This window comes from Eptesicus fuscus, chromosome 5 (genome assembly GCF_027574615.1).
Source record: "Eptesicus fuscus isolate TK198812 chromosome 5, DD_ASM_mEF_20220401, whole genome shotgun sequence".
Taxonomy (NCBI): domain Eukaryota; kingdom Metazoa; phylum Chordata; class Mammalia; order Chiroptera; family Vespertilionidae; genus Eptesicus; species Eptesicus fuscus.
The window spans coordinates 64,574,047-64,600,543 of record NC_072477.1 but is presented as its reverse complement, the minus strand read 5'-3'; the positions used below and the strand labels follow the sequence as shown (position 1 = coordinate 64,600,543).

Below are 26,497 nucleotides of genomic sequence, written 5' to 3'. Positions count from 1 at the left end.
CTAATGTCATTAAAAGAATAAAATTTTATAAAACAATAATATGCTGTATTGTTTTTTATCATATGTATACATTGTCATACATCATGAAAATAAACAGAAAAACAAATATAATTCTGAACACATTAATAATTACATTAAGTGTGAATGGATGAGGATATAAATTATCAAACGAGGTAAAAGCAAGACCCAACTATATGCTGTCTATCAGAAACACTCCTTACATTAAAAGATACAGATAGGTTGAAAGTAAAGAGATGGAAAAAGTTACACCACATAAATAGTAACTGTAAGAGAGTTAGAGTACTATAATAGTGTCAGGCAAAAAAAAAAAAAAAGTTTAAGACATACTAGAGACAGACATTTCATCAAGAAGATACAACAATTTTAAATGTATGTGCTCCAAAATTGACAGAATTGAAAAGAAAAATAAATGGGCAATTTAGTAACAGTAACTGGAGATTTCAGTGCCCCACTTTCAATAATTGGTAGCAACAACTAGACAGAAATCCGCAAGGATATAGATTTGAGCAACATTCTCAACCAGTGTGACCTTACATTTAAAGAATATTGCACTTAACATCTACACACATATATAGGCAACTGATTTTTTAACTAAGTGGCAAAGGCAATTCAATAGAGAATGTCTAGTCTTTTCAACAAATAGTGGTAGGACAATTGGATATCCATATGTTAAAAAAATGAAAACAAAGGAAGACAACTTTGATCTATACCTTGTACTTTATCTAAAAATTAACAAAAACTGGATCATAGACATAAATGTAAAACCTGAAAATATTATTCTTGTAGAAGATAACATGGGAGAACTTTTGTGATCTTTGATTAGGTGAAGTTTTTTTGTGTTTTTTTTTCTGCAAAAAGCTTTGTTGTTTGTTTCATTTGGTCCAATGCATGGGAGAGGGCTCCAGGGTGGTTAAAAGAATGACTAGTAGTTTCAGGAAGAGGCTCAGGTAAAAGCCAGAGACACCAGGGGGATGCAGAGGGGCCTCTGAAAGGCCTCTGGGCTCCAAGGGCTCCTAGTTGTGCTTGAGGGTGAGCCTTTCAAAGAGATATGCACCCAGCCCAGCCTGGGGGGGCAGCCAGCCTGTGGATGTTAGTCAGGTGGTCGCCCATCTTCTTGATGAGTTTCACCTCCTCATCCAGGAAGTGGTTCTCCAGGAAGTTGCAGAGATGAGGGTCTGCATGGGTAGAACCCAGAGCCTGCAGCTCCAAAAGGGCATGATTCAGGTTCCTCTCCAAGGCCAGGGCAGCTTCCATGGTGTCCTGAATTTTGCCCCAGTCATCTTGAGAAGGTTTCTGCACTCCTGGAAGAGAATGCGACCGCCACGCTGGTTTTCAACTTTAAGAGATGCTCAGCACCCTCACGCTTCTTCTCCACCAACTTGCGGAAGAAGTGGCCCACACCCTCCAGAGCCACATTGTAACTGTCAGAATAGTAGCCCAGAGAGAGGTAGGTGGGAGGCCCACAGATGCAGGTTGGCCAGGCTATTGACCGCAACTTCCACCTGGGTGGAATAATTCTGACGAATTTGGGAGCTCATGGTTGTTTGGCAATAAGGAGTTAAGGTAGGAAAAAAATCTGGTGTGTTGGCTGGTCCCAGAGGTGGTTCTGAAGGTGGTGACTGGATGAGACGCAGGAGAGTGGTCAGAGGCTGGAAGAAGGGGCGTCCCTGGGTCTGTTCCGTCCAAACACTGTTGAAGCAGAGACAGATCCGGGACCGCCAAGGCACTGCCTGAAGTGTTGTTTTTTTTTTAGATGTAACACTAACAATACAAATTGAACAAAAGAACAAATGGAAATTTGGAATTGGTCAAAATTTTAAACTTCTGTTCTTTCAAAGACACTATCCTATCTAATAAAAGGATAATATGCAAATTAACCATCACTTTGTCACAAAGATGGCGGCACCCAGTCCTCTCAGCCCCGCCGGAGTTCCCCAGTCCTGCGGGAGCAGCCGCTGAGAGCGGGCAGCGTGAGTGGCCTGGCGGAATGCTTGCTTTGTCGCCACGGCGACAAGGCAAGCATTCCACTTCGGCCGCAGAGGGCCTCTGGGCAGCGGGCATGGGGGGGGGGGCAGGGGGGACACTTGTGTTGTCGCCCCGGCGATGAGGCAAGTGTTCTGCACCCACCACGGATGGGCCTCTGGGCCGCGGAGAGCATCTGGGCAGCGGGCGTGGAGCAGCCAGACCCCGCAGAGAGCTACTGGCGCATGGATTCGTGCGCAGAGTTATTAGTTAGAGAATAAAAAGAAAAGCCACAGATTGGGAGAATTTATTTGTAAAACATACATATCTGATAAAAGTATTTGTATCCAGAATATATAAAGAACTCTCCAAACTTAATAAAACAACTCAAAACAATGGTAAAAATTTTGAGCCAACACTTCATTAAAGAAAATATACAGATGGCAATTAAGCACTTAAAAAGATACCCAACATCATTAGTTATTACAGGATGCAAATTGAAACCAAATGAGAGATCATTACTCACCTTTTAAAATGGCTAAAATTAGCCCTAGTCAGTTTGGCTCAGTGAATAGAGTGTCGGCCTGCGGACTGAAGGGTCCCAGGTTTGATTCCAGGTCAAGGGCACATGCCCGAGTTGCGGGCTCTATCAGTGAGGGATCAGCCAATCAATGATTCTCTCTCATTGTTGTTTCTATCCCTCTCCTTTCCTCTCTGAAATCAATAAAAAAAATCTATTAAATGGCTAAAATTAAAAACAGTGATTATTCTAAATAGTGGCAAGATGTATAGGAGCTGGAGTTCTCATACACTAACTACTGGTGGGAATGGAAAGTGGTACAATAACTTTTAAAAACAACCAGTTTCTTTAAAAATTTAACATATGCCTACCATGTGATCCACTCCTAGGTATTTTTCCCAAGACAAAAAAAAATGTCCATACAAAGACTTGTAAACAAACATTCAAATATTCATGTTTGTACTTGTATAAAATATATTTTGTAATAAATTATAAAATTTATTTGTAATTGTTCAAAACTGAAAACAACCCAAATGTCCATCAAAAGGTGAATGGCTAAGCCATGCAATGGAATACTACTCAGCAATAAAAATGAATGAACTACTGATACACACCTTAAAATGTATGAATCTTGAGATAATTATGCACAGTGAAAGAAGCCATATATTGTATGATTCTACTTATATGAAATATCCTGAGAAGACGAATTTATAAAGACAGAAAGTTGTGAGTGGTTGCCTAGGGCTGGGGATGGGAATGGAGATTGATTACAAACACACTTGAGGAAAATTGGGAAATATTTTAAAGATGGATTTTTTGTGATGGATGTACAACATTAAAACAAAACAATAAACATTGAATTAAAGAGGGGTAAAAAGGAAAAAGTAGTTTTGCTCTTGAGGGCTGGATGCCCCTGAATATAATATAAAGATGCACAGTGCTTGCCCTAGCCCAGCGATTTCCAACCCATGTTCTGCAGCACGCTGGTGTGCTGCAAAAAGCTTTAAAACATGCAATACCTGACTATTTACAGGGGTGCTGACCTCTTTTCCCTTAGAATGTCAAATAAGAAAAATGAGAACAGCTGACACAATAGCCGCCCAGTGTGAATGAATCAAAATTACCAGTATACCTAATTTTTTGTCAGATCAGCAAAAAATACACTTTTTGGTGTGCCACAGAATTTTAGTAATTAGTTTGTGTGCCATGAGATGAAAAAGGTTGAAAATCACTGCCGTAGCCAGTTAGCCTGATGTGACTCAGGTTAACAAGAGAGACGAGCAAAACCTCCATCAGGGCCCCAACCTGCTGTGAGAGTCGGAGCCCCTGGAGGAGAGTTGAACATTTGCCTGGTCAATTGTACTAAAATTCTTGGTGTCCCTTGTGTCAGAGGACTTTTTGGGGATTTGCCCAGTTTTTTCAGTAGAAGTATTATGTTTTCAGTGAAGTAAGGACCCAGAGCTTACTGATTGTATCTATCAGATATTGAGATCTCATCTGGCACATTTGAATATAGATTTTTTGGAATGAGTTGGCTAAAAATCCAAAATATCACCATGGTTAAGAGGGTGTCTAAGCAGGGTGGGGAGGGGGGGGGAACCGCATTGTTCCAAATGACAAGGTTTACATGTGTTTCTACCTTAGGCGGTTCTGGAGAACAACCACCCCTCTGAAGTCGCTAGCAAGATCAACCTCGTGGACCTAGCAGGCAGGTAATTAGATTTCAAAGCCAAGGGGAATTACTCCCTTGGCAGAGACCTTGTTCTTGCTAGTTTTTTAGGGAATAACCTTGTTCCAACCTTTTTCATATTTCAACAATCCTGAGAAAATTACAAAAGAAACATATTCTTTGAATACTAGGTTAAGAAATTATAGCTTCTAGGAACTGGAAAGTTCTGTGTCAGGGGATCTCAAGCCTAGTTGTCCATTAAAATCACCTGGGACCTTTTAAAATTCCCAATGCCTGGGCTGCACCTTAGACCAAATAAATCAGGTTATTAGTGGGGTCTGGGGAGTGCAAGCATCAGTAGTTTTTAAAGCGCTCAGTGCTAGCCAGAATTGAAAACTGCTGCTCTAAAAAGCATACTATTTTCCTTTTATTTAGTTTTTTTTTTCTTTTCTTTTTTCCCCTTTCACTTAGTTTTGATTTTATGCATCTCTCTACATTACTAAAAAAAAAAAAAAAAAAAAAAGTTTGTGTTGTTTTTTAATATTGTGGCATTGAGGAAAAGATTCTGCCTTTTAAGTATTAGAATGAAGCATGAATTATAGTCACATGTCCAGAAAGAAGAAAGTCTTGGGGACAATGTGGTCACAGAAAAGTAAGATGAAATAAGGAAATTTTCTTATTTTAAAACTGCTAAATAATTAATATGATACAGCATTCCCTTAAAAACTAAGTGCAAAACAAAACCCAAAAACAACTAAGTGCTATCTGGAATGAACTATATCAATTAATCAGAAGTGTAAATTTTGACTATTGCCCATTTATTAAAAAAAAGGAATTTGAGACAGTTGACAGTAATGACACAGATATCATAAAGCCAGTAATGTGTGAAATAAAACAATAAAGGCAGAGGGGCAGTGACTATACCAAAAAGCTAACCTATATAATAAAAGCCTAATATGCTAAGTGTCTGGTCAACCAATCAAAGCGTAATATGCTAATGATATGCTAAGGCCGTTCAACTGCTTGCTGTGATGTGCACTGACCACCAGGGGGGCAGACAGTCGACTGGTTGACCAGTCACTATGACGTGCACTGACCACCAGGGGCAGACGCTCCGACTGGTAGGTTAGCTTGCTGCTGGGGTCTGGCAGATCGGGACTGAGCGAGATGGACCTATTGGGACTGAGCGAGACGGGCCGGACATGCCCTGGAGCCCTCCCGCAGTCCCTTTCCAGCTTGCCAACCTCCCGTGTCCCTCCCCGGCCCCGATTGTGCACCGGTGGGGTCCCTCGGCCTGGCCTGCGCCCTCTCGCAATCTGGGACCCCTAGGGGAATAGTGGTTTTGGCCTGACCCCATAGGCCAGGCCAAGGGACCCCACTCGTGCATAAATTGGTGCACCAGGCCTCTAGTCTATATATATATATAAAAATCCATCAATTGGAATGCTGTAATGACTGGAGCAACCGGTCATTATGACGCCGCTTTGGCCAGCAAACCAGCCTGATCGGGGGTGGGGTTGGCCAGCCCATCTCCTGTGGCCCCTGCCCCCAGCCATCCTACTACTGATCGGTCTCTCCCACCCTGATTGAAGGCAGAGCGGCCGACCAACCCCCCTGCAGCCCTCCCCCCTGGCTGGCCCTGCCCCCGATCAGCCTGCCCCACCCCGATCAGCCTGCGGCTTCTCCCCCAAGCCAGCTCCACCCCCTGATCAGCCCCCCCAACTCTGATCAGGGGAAGGGCTGGCCAGCCAACCACCCATGGCCCCTCCCCCAGGCTGCTGGCCCCCAATCGGTGCCAGCCGGACCCTACCCATGCACAAATTCGTGCACTGGGTCTCTAGTCCTATATAATAAAAGGCTAATATGCAAATTGTCCCCTCAACGGGGAGTTCGACCAGGGGGTGGGGCCACCCGGCCAACCGCCCATAGCCCCTCCCCCAGCCGGCCTCACACCCAATTGGCCCTGATAGGAGCAGGCTGGCCGGACCCCACCCGTGCACAAATTCGTGCACTAGGCCTCTAGTGCTAATATAATTATTGTGAGTATTGCATTTAGTTGGAAGGACTCTGGCAGCCAAAATAAAAACAGAAATATAATGAATTATTTGATTTTTAATGCCTGAGAAACAGAAGAATGCTAGTTCATTACAAGATGGTAACTTTTTTTTCTGGAATTGAATTCTAAAAGGAATTTATTGGATATTTTATGTGATGTACAACATAATGGATAGTATCTTCAGCAATATTGTAAGGATAGTGTTGTCTTGTATGCTTTTGTTTTTGTTTTCATTGACTGTTTTAGTGAAAGAGCAGACCCCAGTTACTGTAAGGACCGGATCACTGAAGGAGCCAATATCAACAAGTCTCTCGTGACTCTGGGAATTGTCATCTCCACCTTAGGTATTTGGCTGATAGACTGGATCATCAGAGTGGGAGGGAGACTTAGGAGAATAACTCATGTATTTCTATGTTATCAAAATGGAGCAGATACAAGGTTCTTTTTGATGTAGTTACCTTCTGGTTTGGGCATAAAAATAGATATTTATCTGTTGTTTTAGAATACAAGTTGGCCATTATCCCTGTACTCTCATTTCAGAAAGAAGAGAGACTAAAAAATTGTGTAACTCAAGTACTCCATGTCATGAGTCCAAAGTCTTATTTAGAACTCAAACTTAAAGCATCTTATTGTATGCAGAAAGGGATTAGGAAGTGCTCCCTAGCCATTGTTTTCTTTTAATGCATTTGTTTCAGGATTTCTTTTTTCTTCCAATTTTATTATTTTTTGTATTTTAAGCCCAGAACTCTCAAGTATTCAGCAGCTGCCAGAGCCTTAACAGTGTAATTAGAAATGGTGGTGGCAGTGGGATTTCTGGCTCTCCTGGGACCAGCATTGAAGGGGGAACTTCTCGGAGGCAGTCCTATATCCCATACCGGGACTCCGTGTTGACCTGGCTGCTGAAGGACAGCCTTGGAGGCAACTCCAGAACCATCATGGTTGCCAGTGAGTAGGAAGCGGGGACTGGTTCTGGGTCAGGACTGGTACTGTGCCTCAGAGAAAGGGCCATGTCCACCCATTTCATCAAGGGTCTCTTACACAGATGGACAGTAACAGCAAGGCAAGTGGTTATGGGCTGGGTCAGAGGGCTCGGCATGATTTTTAACTTTCTCCTTGTACCTTAGCCGTGTCTCCTGCACACACTAGCTACAGTGAAACCATGAGCACACTGAGATATGCATCCAATGCCAAGAACATCATCAACAAGCCACGGGTGAATGAGGTGAGACCTTCATCTGAAGTCCTGGTCTGTTATCCTATATAATAAAAGCCTAATATGCTAAGTGTCCAACTGTTTGACCGTTTGACCAGTCGCTATGACACACACTGACCACTAGGGGGCAGACACTCCGACCAGTAGGTTAGCGTGCTGCTGGGGTCCGGCTGATTGGGACTGGGCGAGATGTGCCGGACACGCCCTGGAGCCCTCCTGTGGTCCCTCCCTGGTCCTGATGGTGTACTGGTGGGGTCCCTCGGCCTGGCATGTGGGGATTGGGCCAAAACCAGCTCTCCGACATCCCCTGAGGGGTCCCAGATTGTGAGAGGGCACAGGCCAGGCCTAGGGACCCCACCAGTGCATGAATCTGTGCACCGGGCCTCTAGTACTTTACATAAAGGTCTCCTTTTGTTATTTCTCTCACTGATGTCATTCTTTTTAAGTATTTCTCTCTTTCTCTCCTCTTGCCAAACTTGTTCTCTGAATGATAAGGAAGTGAAATTATTTTTTCTAGTGTTAACACCCTTCTCTCATATCTCTACTGACTTCATTTATAACCTTTTATGAATAATTTATTTTAAATATTTCCTTAAGACCACTCCTCTTAACATCTGTGGTGTACCATTGTCACTATAAGAAAAATTATTTTCTTATTTATTTACTTAATATTATTTATTTACTAATTTTATTCTGAATATATGTTAATACATGCTTACATGTTGATGCATGCAAATGGTAGTTACGTCTCTGTTTCAGGCTAAAATAGGCACATAATAAATTTATTAGTTTTGAAAGCTGAATAATAATGAGAATATTCCAAAAATTCCTTATCTGCTTTGCAATTTCAGTGAATAGTGCCACAGCAGTGATTACAAACTAGTGGCCAGACAGATCTAGCCCATCTGTGGACTATTTTAAAAGGCAACGTAATTGTAATTAGCTCAGGCCAGGTGGATCAGTTGGTTGGAGCATCTTGCAGTGCATCAAAAGGTGCAGGTCCCATTCTGGTCAGGGCACATATCTAGGTTGTGGGTTCAATCCCCAGTGGGAGCAAGTACAGGAAGCAACTAATCAATGTTCTCTCTCTCTCTCTCTCTCTCTCTCTCCCTCTCTCTCTCTCCCTCTCTTCTTTCCTCTCTCTCTAAAATCAATAAAAACATATTTTTAGCTGAGGGTTAAAAAAGGCAATGTAATTAAAACAGGTACTAAGTTTAGTTACAACACAGAAGGATTAGCACCTACTATCTGAAATGCTCTGGCATTTGTGTTACCTGTCTGACCTCCTGCTCTAGGACAGTGATTCTCAAACTTTAGTGTGTATAAGAATCTCCTGGAAGGTTTATTAAACCACAGCTTGGGCCCTAGCCCTCAAGAATTTTTGATTTAGTAGGTGTTGGGTAGGGACAACATTTGTATTTCTAACAAGTTCTTAGTCCTGGGACCGCATTGTAAGAGACTACCCCAGAAGGCACTCCCAAGGAGTAATCTACTTCTTCCAAGCTAATTGCATGAAGCATCTCATAGCTATCCAGGGCCTGATATCAATCGGTGGTGACTGAGTTCTCTGTGTTTCAGGATGCAAACGTAAAGTTGATCAGAGAACTCAGGGAAGAGATTAGAAGACTGAAAGCCGTGCTACTGAGCTTCGAACTGGTATGCAGGCAATCAGAACTTGTGTGTATTCAAGAGCCCCTTTCCTTCCACAAAGAATCTGAGTGCTGCTTCATTGTGTTCTCGATTAAGTAACACCTGTGGAGCAGGGGCCGGTGCAGAAACAGGATGGGGATTGCTCTGGTTGCCTGTGTAGTTTCAGATGGAGTGGACATCCTCGTACTCTACCATCTCTGTTGTCCAAGGGAATTTGCCTGAATGGCTCTTATTCTGTGTGTGGGCAGATATGGGGAATGGGGCCCTCCAGAAAAATTTCCTTGAATTCACCTTCTTTGTGTCAATCTGAGCCCAAATACTTAGGCTTCTGATTTATTTCCGATTTTAATTATAGTCTTTCCCTTATCTGCATCTGATGTCCCCTCATCAGAGTAAGGGTGGGACCCATGAAACACAGCTCTTTATTTGTGCAGAGAAACTTCAGTTCATCGGGTGACGAGAAGGATGGGAATCTGAAGGAGCTGGTTCTCCAGAACGAACTGAAGGTGGGTGTGTGAGGTGGACCCCGTTGTGCCTTATGTCACCCGGGGAGGAGGTCTGACCTCCTCCACCATTCCTGGCCCCGGGCTGTTCCCTCGTCAGCACAGTGAGGTTCTGTCTGGTTTAGAGATAACTTTTGTCTTCACTGGGCCTTGAACGGGGGATTTGTTTGTCTGAAGAGCTGGTGACAAGCTTTCTGACACTGTTTTGTTCCCTCAAAGATTCATAACTCCCTTTGGATAGTGACAATAGCTTAGAAAATAAAATTTATTTTCTAGTTAGTAAATCAACCAACCAACATGTATTCATCGAGCACCAAAGAGGTGCTCTGCATGATGCTGCAAGAAATACAACGTAGTCCCTGCCTTCAAGTGGCTTGCAGTGTAGTTGGAAGCACAGTCAGAGAGTGGTTGAATGTAATAACTGTATGAGTTAGACCAGTGGTCGGCACACTCATTAGTCAACAGAGCCAAATATCAACAGTACAACGATTGAAATTTCTTTTGAGAGCCACATTTTTTAAACTTAAACTTCTAATGCCACTTCTTCAAAATAGACTCGCCCAGGCTGTAGTATTTTGTGGAAGAGCCACACTCAAGGGGCCAAAGAGCCGCATGTGGCTCGCGAGCCGCAGTTTGCCGACCACGGAGTTAGACGAAAAACCTTCGGGAAGGAAAGAATCATGATGGCTTGGAATTTTCAGTTTAGGTATTACATTGCTGGAGCTGGAAGTCAGAGAACTTGAACTAGACCTGGAAGAATTGATAGAGTTTGTTAGGTAGGTAGAAGGGGTAAGGAATTTGGCGTGAGAGAGGGATAACATAAGCAACGCCATGGAACTGAGAGAATGAACAGGTGTGGGGGGCCACGGGGAAGCACACGGTGTGAGGAAGGCTAAGCTATCGGGAATGGGTGCTCCTGGTAGAGGTTAGTGGAGCTAAGGTGAGGCCCAGTTTGGGAGGTTTGAACCAGGGTGGTGATAATAAAGAAGGAGAGTAGGGAAATTAATATGACGGTTGTATGTAGGATGGATTGAAGGGAGGGAAGCCTGGAAGCAGAGAGACAACCAGAAAAGAGACTGCTGTCGTGACCCTGTGAGAGGACAGACAAAACATTTTGGGTGATTAGATTAAGTGGTGATTCCCCAGACTTGACTTGAAAAAAAAGGCAGGAATTATTTGATGACAGGTTCTATTTAGATCCTGCAAACAAATGTTTCAATTTCCAGTATTCTATTACATCATCCTATGTGTTATTAAAGTATCCTGGCTATGTCAACATATTATCCAAACTAAACTTTAGGACTATATCATACATCCAGAAGTTTCTCAGAAATTCTGTGTTTAACCATATGTTCTAATCTGGGGTTCAGAAAATATTGTATTTCTATACAAAAGAGATAAAGAGTCAAAATCATTCCAGGCTTATTAGCAGTTTTGCGTTATGCAGGCCAGCAGAATTCAAGGGGGCTTGAATCTGCAACGGGCTGGCCTATCCTGTGACGTTAGGCAGTGAAGGAGTTGGTGAGAGAGCCGGCCAGAGGGAGGCGTGTTCAGCCGTGCCTCCAGTTTCTGTGCCAGGTTGGCCAAACTAAGCCAGAGTGACCTGCTGCTCGCTTCTGCCAGTTCCCAATCCAGCTCAGCCCTTTGGTTACCCTGTATTTTTCAAACTTCAACTCTGGAATTAAAATAATTTTTGTAGGGTACATAAAATAGTTGTATGCAAACTTGGCATAGTATCTTTTTTCTTAAGTATTGCACTTATGAGAGAAGTATTTAGGTGAATTCAGTTTCTTTTTTGGGTTCCTCAGTTCTTCCACTTCCAGGATAAGCTGCCTGCCTAGGCATGAATTTCCACTCTAAGAAGGAAAAAAGACTCTGCATTCAATATTATTTGTTTACATTCTCTAGATGGTGTTAAGGCCCCTAAGTCTTGGTATATTTATTTTTAAAACTGTGATCCTATACATAATAAGCCCTCAGGATTTTATTGTTGTTATTTTATTACTATGTGGTGTAGTAGTTTCATATATTCTCCCTGGGGAGACTTCTCTTGTGCTTTGTAGTCTTTGAGCCACGTACACACTCACATTAGAAGTGCAGGTGCTGCTCCTTGAGAAAGAAGTGTTAGGTCACAAAAGGACTCCCAGGATGGCTCCCATAGAAGGGGATGGGGAGAGGGAATTATAGATGTCTGACTAATATCGCCATCAATTTAAAAAATAACATTTAGAATTCGGAGGAGGAACCAAGATGGCGGCATAGTTAAACAACTAATCTGCTGCCTCACACAACAATTTCAAAAACACAACTAAAAGACAAAAACGTCTACCACCCAGAACCACGGGAAAGCTGGCTGAGTGGAAGACTGACAACTAAGAACAGAAAGGAGCACAATCGCTGAAAAGCTGAGGTACGGAGGCACGCGAATCGGGCCAGCGGCGAGCGGCTGGGTGCGCGGCTTTTCTTCAACCCGCAGGGAGACAAGCTCCCGATCACTCTGAAATCCAGTTTCTGGGGACACTTGGGGGACCCAGACACCTACGGGGAGAAGCTGGACTCTCGGCCATCGGGTCGGAAAGTGAGAGTGACTTTTTTGCAGAGGTGTGCCCAGCAATCAGTGTTTACTGCGCTGGAGCGCAGGGCGCTGGGACTTGGAAACGTGGAAAGGCAGAGACGGCTGACGGCAGCCATCGCCATTGGCCACGCCCAAGCCTAGTGACGCCCTGAGACCCCGCCCCGCCCTGAGGCCCCGCCCCGCACATTCTACAAACCCGCCCAGGCTCCACACAGCGGCTTTTGCATATAAATGGCCTGTTCTGTGGCAGCTTAACCAACTGCAGCTCCAGTCAGACTGCTCCAAAACCACCCAAGCAAAGGAGGAGAAAACTAGCCCTTGCTGTAGCTCCTGCTGGGGAACACACAGTACACAAGGGTACACCAAGAGTGTCCACCTCAAGTAACTGGGAGGCTGACCCGTTGAACCAATAGGACACCTAGTACACAAAACTACCCTACCAACTCAGGGAAGCAGAGAATATGAGAAGGCAAGGAAACAGATCACAAACCAAAGAAATGGAGGAAAACAAGCGACTGGACATAGAGTTCAAAACCACGGTTATAAGGTTTTTCAAGAATTTCATGGAAAAGGCCGATAAATTCAATGAGACCCTTGAGGATATGAAAAAGGACCAACTAGAAATTAAACATACACTGACTGAGATAAAAAATATTATACAGAGACCCAAAAGCAGACTAGAGGATTGCAAGAATCAACTCAAAGATTTGGAATACAAAGAGGCCAAGGACACTCCTCCAGAGAAGCATGAAGAGAAGAGAATTCAGAAAGTTGAAGATAGTGTAAGAAGCCTCTGGGACAACTTCAAGCGAACCAACATCAGAATTATGGGGGTACCAGAAGAAGAGAGAGAGCAAGATGCTGAAAACCTATTTGAAGAAATAATGAATGAAAACTTCCCCCACCTGATGAAAGAAATAGACTTACAAGTCCAGGAAGCGCACAGAACCCCAAACAAAAGGAATCCAAAGAGGACCACACCAAGACACATCATAATTAAAATGCCAAGAGCAAAAGACAAAGATAGAATCTTACAAGCAGCAAGAGAAAAACAGTTAGTTACCTACAAGGGAGCTCCCATACGATTATCAGCTAATTTCTCAACAGAAACCATGCAGGCCAGATGGGAGTGGCAAGAAATATTCAAAGTGATGAATAGCAGGAACCTACAACCAAGACTACTCTACCCAGCAAAGTTATCATTCAGAATTGAAGGGCAGATAAAGAGCTTCACAGATAAGAAGAAGCTAAAGGAGTTCATCACCACCAAACCAGCATTATATGAAATGCTGAAAGGTATTCTTTAAAAAGAGGAAAAAGAAGAAAGATAAAAATTATGAACAACAAATACATATCTATCAACAAGTGAATCTAAAAGTCAAGTGAATTAAAAATCTGAGGAACAGAATAAACTGGTAAACTTATTAGAATCAGAGGCATAGAATGGGAGTGGATTGATAATTCTCAGGGGGAAAGGGGTGTCTGTGTGGGGAGTATGGGAAGAGACTGGACAAAAATCATACACCTATGGATAAGGACAGCGGGGAGGGGAGGTAAGGGCAGAGGGGGGGTGGGAACTGGGTGGTGGGGAGATATGTGGGGAAAAAGGAGAAACAATAGTAATCTGAACAATAAAGATTCATTAAAATAAATAAATAAATAAATAAATAAATAAATAAATAAAAAATAACATTTATAGTGTTTGTCCCCAATTATAAAAATAATACATGCTGTTGCAGAAAACTTCAAAAATAATGTTTATGAAAGAGTTTCTATTTAGGAAAGTAACACTTGCTTATTGAAGAAAACTTATAAACACAGGGATCTCCCAGAGGAGGTGCAAGGGCCTCTGTGGGGCTTTGAACAGTAGCAGTGAGGAGAGTAAGGAAGTAATACCTGGGGAGGGGTGGGGGATCAGACCAGGATGCCACCTCAACGTTAGTCCTGCTTCCTGCGCTGAGTCTCTGAGACCACCTCCTCTGTCGCTGCAGATAGACCAGCTGACTAAAGACTGGACTCAGAAGTGGGATGAGTGGAAGGCCCTCATGGAGCATTACAGAGTGGACATCAACAGGAGGAGGGCTGGGGTTGTCATCGATTCCAGCCTGCCACACCTGATGGCCTTGGAGCAGGATGTGCTCAGCACAGGGGTCGTTCTCTATCACCTCAAGGTGAGTAGGCAGGTGCATTCCCTCTTCCTGAGTTACTGGCTCCAGAGGTCAAGGAGGGAAAAGCCAGTAGCAGCAGCTGTGCATTTGTGAATTGAGACAGATGTCCCAGAGCAGACTTCAGGTTTGCCCGCAGGAAACGGCTAGTCAGCCAATTGGGACCTGTTTGGCTTTTGTATGTTTGGAGCAGAAAACTGGAAATCAGAACAATCATTTTTCTTTTGTAGTTGCTGCTAACTGTTGTTTTTATATAATTTACATTTGTTCTCTGAACCTTAATTTCCTCATCCTATATAATAAAACCCTAATATGCAAATTGACCAAATGGCGGCATGACCAGCAGAACGACCGGTCACTATGCTGCACACTGACCACCAGGGGGCAGACGCTCAATACAGAAGCTGCTCAGCCAGAAGCTGGGCTCACAGCTGGTGAGCGCAGTGGCGATGGCAGGAGCCTCTCCCGCCTCCACTGCAGGTGGGCGGTAAGGAGCAAGGGATCCCGGACTGCGAGAGCCCCAGACTGTGAGAGGGATCAGGCCTTAGCCGGCAGGCAGACATCCACCCCCGAGGGGTCCCAGACTGCGAGAGGGCACAGGCCGGCCTGAGGGGACTACCCCCCCCCTCAGTGCACGAATTTCATGCACCGGGCCTCTAGTTTTAAAATAAGAACAATGCTGCTTGTATTCCTTCTCTGGCTTCCTAAAACACACAAATGCAGGCAAGGAAATGAAATCCTAACCTTAAAGTACCATTGGTGCTCCTGAGCTGTGCAAATGCAGGCTGCTCACAAATGGCTAACGGGGCAGTCAGACGATCTGAAACAGTTCCCTTTTAATACTTCCCCATGTCACTCAACCCCCAAACCAACAAAACGTGCACCTCCCAATTCTCCATTATTAGGTTTACTTGGGAAAGGAGAGGAGAGAGAAAGTAGATACCTGAACCTTAGAGAAAGCATGAGGGAGAGTCTAAAGGGCTGGGGGTTGGGGGGTGAGGGGTGGGGGATGGCGGGGGCATGACATGCAGCCACCCAGAGAAAACAGAATGAAGTTAAGGCTTTCCACGAAGGACCCTGCTCAGCTGGTTCTTTGTCACCTGGAGGCAAGGTCCTCATTTCTAAATGAAGCAGTTTGAGAGTCAGTGACCCATGGTAGATAGTTTTATATTCTGACCTCATAAAAAATGTCCTGCTGTCGGACAGTCTCTATGGAAGACAAAATATACTTTACGTGTCCAAATTACGTGCTCACTGAAAATCCAATCTTCATTCTCATAATTGTCCAAGGCAGACATTAAAAAGGAACAGAGTATATGGGGCTTGTGTAATGCTGCTATTATCCCTGGAGAAATTAGACTCCTAATGCTGCAGTGCATGTGGTAGTGACATGTTAGCAAAGCTCATCATGTGCAGAAAGTCTGTTCGTAGGATAAGCCCTGAGGGAGTTGTCAGAGACTGGGCCTCTCAGACAATGTTAAAGTAGCTTATTTTATGATACACAGAGTGCAAATGATCTCAGTGAAAATGCCTCAGGCAAAATCTAAATACTATGGATCCTTCTTAGTCAGAGCCACAGGGAGAGATTGGAAGTCTGGAAGAGACCAGGTGGATTAAAATGGTCAGTATTTGAGGAGAATTGATCTGATATATTGATTGCATGTGGAAGGAGCAGATGAAGCTGGAAGTCAAGTGGTAGAGCTTGGGGTACAGCTGAGGGTCAAAGGACACAACTGCCCGACTGAACATAGAGGTGCTGGTTTTCCTGCTGAGTCAGTGCACACCCAGGTGGCACTCCCTCTCTGGGTGCGTTTCCAGTGAGCCAGGGCATGGGGTTCCAGTTAGTGCTAATCCTGGCATTTCTGCATATTATGTACCCATTTTCCCCTTCATTTGTTTACACCCTGGTTTGGGGAATGTAACAGTAATCACTCAGGATTCTCTCTTGTTTGTTTTTTGCTTTGCTGACTTGGTTCCAGATCTGGGACTAGTTGCTAGCAATGCCCTGGGAGCTGTTTTCCCTTGAGCCACCTCAGGAGGAACCTCAGGTGGAAGGGGGCCGAGGGAAGGATGCATAGAACACAGGTTACTGATATCCTGGACTTCCCCACATACGTGCCTTTGTGCTGCTTACCTCCCCTGGGTAAGGAGGCAGAGGGGCAGCAAGCACAGGCACCAGTCCAATCCTGTTAAACAGATGCCATCGGATTTTCTGGTTGTTACTGCCCTGCAGGTCTAGAAGTTGTGATGTGCTGTAGCCTTCACCCTTCGGGGAGGAATGTGCCTCATCATCAGGGGTGACCCTGAACCCACATGAGGGGTCTTGACCTCTTTCTCTTGATTCTGTTTGGCAGTGCTTGGAGGCCAGTGTCCATTGGCTTGTGTTACCCTCAGTGGCTGAGCAGAAACGTCTGGGCTCTGGCTATTTGTGGGTGTGCATGTAGAGGGAGGCGCAGAGCCTCATTCATCACTTCTAGGTGTCTTCCTTCTCACAAGCTCTTTTGGAGAAACTGCAGGGACCACCCCTCTGGCTGTGAGCAGTGAAGCCTCAGCTACTGGAGAGGTGGTATGCTGAGGTTGGAAAAGCACGGAATTCTAGCCAGAGCTCTCCTATTTAGTTTATGGGTTCCATCAGCTTCAGATTCCTTGTCTATAAACAGGGGATAATAATACCTACATTTGGGTTAAAGGATTAAATAAGAGATGCCTGTAAAGCACTCAGCGCAGTGCCTAGGACATAGCGAATGGTTTACTCAGTGAATGACGAATACATATCTAAACTCAGCAACTCTTTGCCATTTGCTGCCGTCCTCAACAGAGCTATGTGGTCTGAATTGTCATAATCAACGGCCAAAAGGCCTTGTCTTCTACTAACCTGTGACTCGTTTATACTAACTCCCGTTTCCCCTCCTCTCTTATACTCTCTTCCAGTCCTTTTTTTGATTCTAGATGTGCTTTTGTCCTATTCGTGCTTTATCCTTCTTACAATCTGGTGTCTGTCAAACTTCATCTGCGGACCAAGAAGGTAAAAGTCCTGTGCTCCCATTCACCTTCTAGAACACGTGTGTCTGAGCCTGACTGGACCACATGATCCTCAGGCCCTGGGAAAAGCTACACCTGTGTGCCCACTTCCTCAGACTAAAGGTCTCTGATGGCCATGGCTAGTCCCTAACTTCAGGCTGTAGGAGTTTGCCAACACTTGTTGGACTTTGCAAAGATCTGGTGCTGCTTTGTTACATATTTTTTGCCCCCACCCTCTCAGGTGGTTCCGGCTGCAGAGTGAGCGGGCAGAGCAGTCAGAACAGCCTGAACCCAAGTTGAGAAGTGATGTGGGGAAAGCTGGGATGGGTGAGGGAAGACAGTGATAAACTCAAACAAGTGGACTCTCCTCTCGAGGCAGGGCTGCGTTCCTTTTTATTCTCATTTCAATGGCTTGTTTTTCCCTTTAGGAGGGGACAACAAAAATAGGAAGGATTGACTCAGAGCAGGAACAGGATATTGGTAAGTGACAGAGCGTCTGGTCTGACTTTGTGGCAGGTGCTCAGGCCCGACAGGTTTCTGCAGAGGAACCGGATGGTGCTCTGAGCGGAAAGCAACTTTGAAGTCCTGAAGTGCTGCTCCTTTGGCTGCTAGGCTGGGGGACTGCAGCTCTGTGGCTGTGACATGATGGGAGGGGACCCACATGTGGGAGGATCCAGGACTAGGTGGTTTCAGGTGATGGCTCTTCCTCTCTTGTCGTGATTTGAGATCTTCCAGATGTGGATTCTGATCTCATGGGAAGAATGGAGGAGGTGTTCCCCTGGGCCATGCCTCCATCCAGGTGACCCCCACCTCTTCTGTAGTCCTGCAGGGTCAATGGATCGAGAGAGACCACTGCACTATCACCAGCGCCTGCGGGGTCGTCGTTCTGCGGCCTGCCCAGGGGGCCCGTTGCCTAGTCAACGGCCGGGAGGTCACTGCCTCCTGCCGTCTGACCCAAGGTAGGACTGTCTACAGCCCTGTTTATGCCAGGATGAGTGATGGACCAGCTCCGTTCTCATGGGCTGGACTCAGAGAACTCAATGAAGCAGTCTCTACACCCAGAGATCTGAAGGTTTCCTAATAAGTCTTCGCATGCAAGAAGCCCTAATTCTTGGACCCCAGAATGGAGAATGAATCTGAAATTTGTCCCTGTGTTTATTAGCTCTGTGTCCTTGGGAAAGTCTCTGAGCTTCAGTTTCCTCATCTGTAAAATGGGGATAATAATAGGATTGAATAGCAGGAAGTGTGCGGATTAAATGAGCTAATTCATGTAATATTGTTCTTAACAGTGTTCTTGGCATTTAGTAAACACTCATTATCATTATTATTGTCACTATTACTATTACTATTAATCTGTTTAAGTTCTGTCTGTCCTTTGAGGCTGAGCTTACATTCCCCCTCTTCCATGAAGTATTCCCTGACTACTACACCTGGAGCACATCTTGCTTCTCCTTTGAGTACCAGACTCTTCCTGTTCATCTCCTTAGTTTGATGCGTGTGCTGTGCAGTATCCAATGAATATATATTTTATTGGCTCAGCTAAGTTATCCACTTGTTGAGGGTAGGACTTTCATCTCCCAGAACAGTTCTCTGCATGTAGTGTATACTCAGAACAGGAGCTGTTGGTTGAATTCTCATCTGCCTCTATGCCACAGGAGCAGTCATAACCCTGGGGAAAGCCCAGATGTTCCGATTCAACCACCCAGCAGAGGCCGCTGTCCTTCGGCAGAGAAGGCAGGTTAGCATGCTGTGCTTTCTGTGTGGCAGCTGGCCTCCCTGTTTCTCCTTTCTGGGGAAGCAGTTTGAGCTTTGTCTGGTTCTCTTAGGAGGGTGGGGAGGGTTGGTGACTGCAGTCTTGCTGTGCTTTCTTCCTGTTCCCAGGTCGGAGAGGCTGTTGGTGGTAGTGGCTCTTTGGAGTGGCTGAACTTGGATGGAGATGTCACTGCCTCCAGGTTGGGTCTCTGCTCTCTGCTTGGGAAGAAAAGGTGAGAAACAGCTGCTCATTCTGCTGTGAAACCTACGAGTGTTTCTTCTTAGTCCATTACAACATGGAGCTGGGAGGAGATGAGGGTAGCAGCCAAGGTCTGAATGGAGCCTGGTCTGCACCAACTTGGAATGTGATTTGAAGATGCTGAGCTAGCTGCTCGGCTGATAGTTGGCAGGGAAGTGGTCTTGGCCCTCATTTATTTCCTCTTTGATATTCCAGCTTTCTCCATCACTGAAAGGCATGACATTTGTTGTTTCCTATACCACTTTCCTGTCAACCAGATTTCAGTGTGGTGTGTTTGCAGGTAGCTTTGATACAGCTTCTGAGCCCCCTCCCTGTAAACCTCTGTACCTTCCATGCGCCTGTGTGGGGGCTCGGGTGTGTGTCACATAGCTCCCAGGACTGTGGCTTTCTCTGAGTTTTTAAAGACTTTGTGGGACTGAGACTCCTTTTTTTCTCTTTGCCAAGAGTCCAGAACTATGCATACCAGGGCAGGACCTCCAGAAGCAATGTGAAAATATCTTGGGGTTCTGCCCTCTCCCATCCACTTCACCAGCACTGTAACTGTGAGGCATGGAGCCAGAGTTTTATATGTGATGGGTGGCAACTACTTTTCTTCTTCATAGTCATTCTTCACCCATTTCTTCATAGAATTCCCTTCCAGATCTAAGTACCTGTGGGTTTGGTACTGGGAACAGTGGTATCCTTCTGTTCCCATAGCCAAGGTGGCTGCTGCCTTGGGGACTTCCTTTAGAAATGTCAGCAGGGGATTCGGTGCCTGTGAGACCGCCGGTGTCAGGGTGCTGTCCAGCACCACGAGCCCAGGGCTCCTGGAAGGGTTCTGATGGCACTGGCCCCTTGGTTCCTTCACGGGGATCCAGCTGCTCTTTCCTCAGGCCAGGTGAGTGCAGTGGCAGCTGAAGATAGTCTTAGGTCTGACCGTGTAGTGAGGGATGTTGGATGCAGGAGTAAGGTACACTGGTGCAGGGATGTGAAGCAGGCACATCCTCACAGTGGGGCTGCTGAGGGCCAAAGGATTCAACAGAGTCTAAGGAGGGACTGAGGGGTTCTATGGGGGGGACTGGTAAGGTGGGAGAGGTGACACAGGGTCAAGTGCATCAAGGCCAAGATGGACTCAGGACTGAGGCTGAGGCTCTTGCTTAGTCAGAGTGGCCCTCCCTTTTTGTAATGAGTCCATGAAAGGAGGCCTTGTTTAGGTAAGATTTCCGTTGGAAAGATGAACTAGGATCTGTTTTTCCCAGAGTTCAGAGGCTTACAGAGAATGGCCCTGCAACTTAAAGAGCGAGGATGATGGGGTTGGTAAAGCTGCTTTGCCTCCTGGCGATGACAGAAAAGCTGTGTGACCTTCAGCAAGTTACTGAGTCTCTGAATCTATTTGCTCCTCTAAGTAGGGGTACTGCCATCTCTCTCCCAGGGATCCTTGAAGTAGGATGAAAGAGCTAGAACATGTGGAGTGCTCTGCCAAGTACCTGACATCCCACAGCTACAGCTCCCCAGGGGGGAGGTTCTTATGGAGAGCTGTCCAGGAATGCAGCCTCCCTTTCGCTTTCCTGTCCCCATCTCACCCAGCTGACCAGGGAACACTGGTCTCCTGTCCTTTTACGGCCTTCTTGGGCTCTCTAGCTCCATGGACACTGACATGACCTTTCATTAACACTGAGAATGCACCCTTTCATTCAGAGAGGACAGAGAGAAATGGGAGAATCAAGGCCTCCCACTTGCTGCCTCCCCTCTTCAGCACCAGCTCTAGGAGCCTGTGGGCTGAGCTGGTCCTGCCCAGCTGCCGTAGCCAGCATCCTGTGCCAGTCCTGGTAGAAGTTGGGTGTGTGGGCTCTGGCCTGTGATTGGGCAGAGGGACTGGGAAAAGAGCCCGTGAGAGGGGAGAAAACTGCCTGTTGTCAGCTGGGTTCCCAGTGGTGTGTGGCTGCATCTCCCTGACAGTCTTTCCTCTGCTTTTGGGTGGGGTTGGCTCCCAAGCCTCTCCTTGTCCTAGGCTTTCTTTCCCTCCCCTTTCTCTCTGGAGGAGTACCTGTGGGGAGCCTGCAAAGCCGAAGCTGACTCCAGAGAGTTGCAGAGCCATTCTCTGTAAGCCTCTGACTCCAGGGGAAATTGCCAGTCTGCCTCCTTTCCTCTTGCAGCAGTGATCTGGACCAGAGAGGGGTTTGTCTTTGAAACCGTTCTTTGCAGTTTCCCATTTGGAATTTTGGGGGCTTAACCTTAAGTGCCCAGGGCCTGGGAGACACTGTCATTGCTGCTACCGCTGCTGCTGCATTAGTGAGCAGACGCTGCTGCATTCTGCTGCAGAAGCTGTCAGACTCAAGGCGGCCAGGAGGGCACCATGGAGTGCTGGCAAGGAGGGGACCAGGCAGCAGCTGGGGGAGGCAGGAGCCACCCAAGATGAAGGGCAGTCATCTGAGAGAGACAGAGGTCCTTGGCTGGCAGGTAACTGGAAGCTTGCCCTTGGTAATCTACCCAGATATGTAGCAGAAGGTTGGTATTTTCGTTTTCACTTGCTTTTTGGCTGATGTATTTAGCAGGGGAGCCATTTTCAGCCTGATGGCAGGTGGCATCTTGGGTGAATATGCATTGTCTGCAGTGATCCTCCTAGACCGCCCCTCCTCGTAGGCCTGATGCTGCTGTGAAGGAAAATACTGGGTTATTAGCAGCTGCCACTTTTCAGGAGGAGGGCTAGAGGGAGCTCACCTCTAGGGAGAAGGAAATTGCAATCGGGGTTCGAGATGGCAGAGAAGGAAGCTAAATGCTCTCAGGGATTTCAGAATATAGACCCCCTTCCTGCCCCGTGGATCTTAGCTGAGTTTGTCTGAGACCCTCAGATGGGCTTATGTTGGAATTCAGCTCTGTGATCAGACATATTTTGGAGCAGTAGTGCAGGCATGACACATGTGTATAAAATGTTTTCCTGCTTTTTCTGTTCATGTGGCATTAACTGTTTTTTTATTCCAATGACTATTACTATCCCTAGCCTTTTGCCTCACATGCATCAAAGAGTGTCTTTGCTCTTTTATGTACACTCCACTTTGTGTATTTGGCCTTTTGCCCACAGCAGCAGTGCCAGTCTTCCCATAGTGCACCTGCTCAAGTACCAGGGCCTGTCCTAGTCCTTGGACCTACAGTACATCGAGTGACCTCACAGAGTCCTTCACAGAAAAGACACTGCTGGTGTGTCAGCTTCTACTATGCACTTCTCATCCGTCTAGTCACTCTCCCTCCCATCCATCCTTCACTGTCCTCCTAGGCCTATATTAAGAGATACTAATTTCTCTAAGCGAGAGGCAGCAAATGATCTGTTAAGGGCCAGGTAGTATCTTAGGCTCTGCAGGACTTACAGTCTCTGCTGCAGTGACAGCTCAGCCAGTGCGGCACAGCAGCAGCCTGGACCATACATACTGAGTGGTGCGGCTGTGTTCCTGTGATGCTTCCCTCACAAAAACCCACCCTGCCTCACAGGCTATAGACCTCTGCTTCGAAAGTCTCCATGGTTTCATTCTGGTCTACGAAATGTAAATCTCCTGAGCAGAATGATCCTTTAGAGCACACTGCTCGGACTGAGAGCTGGTTCCAGTGCCAGGTCCTGGCACCCTGGGGCTGGAACGAGGGCTGCGGGAGACTGGATTCAGGCGCTTTTGTGAGCCTCTGGTGGATTCTGACCCTTCCCACTGCCACCCTGGAGCACCCATGCAGTTAACCCGAGTGACAGGGATGGGGTGACCCTGCAGAAACAGCACGTGAGGTCCTCTCCAGAAGGCAGTGTGTAACCTGGGCAACGTTAGCATGCAGGCTGAAGCTGTCAGTCAGGGGAAGGCTCTCACTCATCCATGTTCACCCAGGAACCTGGTGGCAGAATGAAGTATGACTGTAATCTAGAATTCTTTTTAAACTTTGTATTCTGGAAAATCCCAAATACACTACAAACATAACTCATAGCTAATCTTGTTTCATTTACATACCCACGCACTTTCCCCTGCTCTCCCCCACTGGATCTAAACAAATCCCAGACAGTTTCACCAGGAAACGCTTCTGCATCTGTCCCTGAAAGGGACACTACAGTCTAACGCTCGGGAGCCCCCTCACGCCGGCTCTCACAGGGGCGGTGCCTGTGCATCCCCTCTCTGGACTAGGGTCTCCCTCCGGGGAACAGAGGCGCAGCTGTAGTCTCTGCACATGTGCGAGACCATCCATTCCTACAGTGGTTCTGGGCTTCTGCTCCACTTTGTTTCCAGCAGAAAACTTTTTTTAAAGGACAAATTTTCTTGATTTAGCTAAAATGTTACAGGATTTTGTTTGTTTGTTTGAAAGCTGCTTTATGTTCCCGGTTATTTTCCTTAACCAAAATATATTTGTGTTTCTGCTAAACCCACAATCTAAGAATATACTAGTCTAAGGACTGTTCTCCATCCTGCACTGTGACATCATGAGCTGCCTGTGACACCACGCCTGGGAGTCCCACGTTGCCAGAAGTCCAAAGCCTCTCTGCCCTGTTGAATTGAGGGGCTCTCTCAGAGAGGCTTCGATGGCCACTGGCTTGTACTGAACTGGGTTTGCATTTCCCTGGGTAACCCCGGCCCCTCTGTGACAGGAAAGTGCTGGTGGAGCAGAGTGACGAGGAACAGCTACCCGGGGCTGGAGAGACGCCTCAAAGGGCCGATATTCAGCAGCAGGATTTGAGGCAGCGAATCCTAGCGCGACAGATTAGAGCCAACCAGGACCTGGAATTCGAGCAGGCACCCGTCAGCTGGCAGATTAAAGAAGGTAGGTGCCCGCTACTCACAATGTCTGCTTCATCTTCCAGCCTCTTCATTTTCATGCTTCCCCAGCCTTCTGTATTCTCACCTTTGTTTTCTTTGTGATACGATGGAATCTTTGGTATTAGGCATTCTCTCCTCTGTTTTAGAGGCCAGAGGCTCTGACAAGGGGCTGGAAGCAAGAATAAGGAAGCAGCTTCCTATTGCCCCTGAGTTATGAACCTCTGCTCACGCTTTCTCATGCGCACATTTGTCCCTGCTTTGCTGCCTACCCTACCACGTGCCCCCCGCTGTGCTGAGGCCTGGGGCTTCATTCCCTTGCCCGTTGGTAAGGGGATGCCACCCTGGCCAGCTCTTTCACTCTGTACAGGTCCAGCTGTGGCCGGGGGTGTCTGAGCCCAGGCAGCCACCGGCAAGGAGGGAGGTGCCAACCTTCTCAGGATGTTTTTGGTTTCCAGACCAGCAGTGGCTGCTCCGAGAAGAGACCTGGCTGGCCAGCTTGCAGCAGCAGCAACAGCAAGACCATACAGCAGAGAAAGAACTTGAGGCCTCTGTGCCCACTGATTCTTGGCTTCAGACATATCCTGAGACTCAACCGTCACCACTGGTCAGAAGCCAGAAGAGGGCGGTGCCACTCCAGCTCCTGCAGAGACGAGCTCTTCGGGCAGCAGACAGGAACGTAAGGCGAAAAAAGGTCTCATTCCAGCTAGAGAGAAGCATCAAGAAGCGGAGGCTGCTGGAGGCCCAGAAGAGACTGGAGCAGCTCAAGGCATTGTACTGGCTCCAGGATGATGGTTCCCCGGAGCCCCCACACCAGGTCCCCAGCCCTGATGCCTTCCCAGGACGTCAATGTAGAAGCAAATCGACAAGTGGCAGCTTTATGAGCCTACGAGAGCTCTGCCTCCGGTACTTGCCCCAGCTACGCAGGTACAGGCGGCAGCTGTCCCCTGGAAGCTCTGGCTGAGGTTTACAACCTCGTTGCCCGGCCTCAGCTTCCTCAGTCTGTAAAATGGAAAGAAGTGTTTGCTCCTCTCTTCCTCATCACCCTTTTCCTCTTCTGCTCTTCTTCTTCTTTCTTTGTAGTTGATATCCGCTAAGTCGTAGGCTTTTCCCTTCTCCCACTCTGAGAGGCAGCTCTTGCTTCTTTGGTGCAATCTACGTGAACCTTATTTTTTATCTATAGACTCTGATTATCCACTTACATCTCCTGTGTATTCCTGCCCCACCTCCATCTCATCTTGCCTCAAACCAGACTCTGTCCCTACATTTCCTCCTCCTCCCTCCCCACCTGACCTGCCACCTCAAGTGAGCTTCCCGACCCCACCTGCCAACTGGTGGGTGAGTGGAACACTGTCTTTCTGACTCCAGGTTCACTTTGGGATCTTCTTGTTTCTTTTCTCCTTCACTCCTTACATTCTGTCAAGGTAAGGATATGTTATCTCCCAAGAATGCTTGGAACAGGGGACTGTGTCTGCCCCTTCATATCCTCTGGGCCTAGCACAGTCCTTGCCCATAGCAGGTACACAGTTAATGTCTGTGGTGTTGGTATATTTGCTCAGCTCTCTGGTCTTCAGAGTAGTAGGCAGGCTTTTTTTTAAAAAAAAACACCAACTTCTTATTATGAAAAATTTTAAACATACACAAATTTTGGGGAATAATACCTAACACTTACATTCGGCAGTTATCAAGATTTACCAAAAAAAAAAAAAAAAAAAAAAAAAAAGATTTACCAAGCTTGCTTTATCTCCCTCCTTCCTTTTTCTGGTGAAGTATTTTAAATCAACTCCTAGACATCATGTCATTTCAGTCCCACGTAAGGTATACACTTCTAAAACATAAGGACTTTTCTTATACCCACATTGTCAGTATCACACCTAACAAAATTAAGATAAATTATTAGGTGTAATCTACACCTAGGCCATATTCAAATTTCTCTGATTGCCTAAAAATATCTTTTTATAGTTAGTTGTTCAAATTAAGATCTAAATAGGTTTTACACACTGCATGTGGTTATGTCTTTTAAGTTTCTTTTCATCATTTTTTTTTGTTTTATTTCTTTATATCATTGATTTGTTAAAGAGAGTGGGCCAGTTCTTTAGAATGTGTTATGTTACAGATTTGTCCGTTTGATTCCTTGTAGTGTTATTTAAATTGTTCCTCTATTCCTCCTATTGCCAATTAATTAGAAGTTTTCTTTAAAGGCATGATTTGATTCACTTCAACCTTTTTATGAGATAAAATATTGAGGAACAGAGTATACCTGAGGCCACTTTGAGAGCCAGGTCTATAGTCCACAGTTTCCTTTTGTTCCTACAGAGCTTTCCTCTGACACCGAAGGACGTAGGGACATGACATTGGCCTAGTTTCTAAC

At 46.1% G+C, this 26,497-nt stretch overlaps 1 protein-coding gene across 1 annotated transcript in view; it reads left to right on the top strand.

The window, feature by feature from the left end:
- The window catches only part of STARD9 (StAR related lipid transfer domain containing 9), a 121,508-nt gene that overhangs the window by 64,848 nt on the left and 30,163 nt on the right, over nucleotides 1-26,497 (top strand). The window contains exons 10-22 of the mRNA XM_028147551.2: nucleotides 4,148-4,215; nucleotides 6,475-6,572; nucleotides 6,967-7,173; nucleotides 7,353-7,450; nucleotides 9,020-9,097; nucleotides 9,526-9,597; nucleotides 14,161-14,340; nucleotides 17,784-17,835; nucleotides 18,177-18,314; nucleotides 19,011-19,093; nucleotides 19,237-19,340; nucleotides 23,961-24,133; nucleotides 24,585-25,053. Coding sequence (XP_028003352.2) covers nucleotides 4,148-4,215; nucleotides 6,475-6,572; nucleotides 6,967-7,173; nucleotides 7,353-7,450; nucleotides 9,020-9,097; nucleotides 9,526-9,597; nucleotides 14,161-14,340; nucleotides 17,784-17,835; nucleotides 18,177-18,314; nucleotides 19,011-19,093; nucleotides 19,237-19,340; nucleotides 23,961-24,133; nucleotides 24,585-25,053 — 1,820 coding nt within the window. The remainder of the gene's footprint in view (nucleotides 1-4,147; nucleotides 4,216-6,474; nucleotides 6,573-6,966; nucleotides 7,174-7,352; nucleotides 7,451-9,019; nucleotides 9,098-9,525; nucleotides 9,598-14,160; nucleotides 14,341-17,783; nucleotides 17,836-18,176; nucleotides 18,315-19,010; nucleotides 19,094-19,236; nucleotides 19,341-23,960; nucleotides 24,134-24,584; nucleotides 25,054-26,497) is intronic.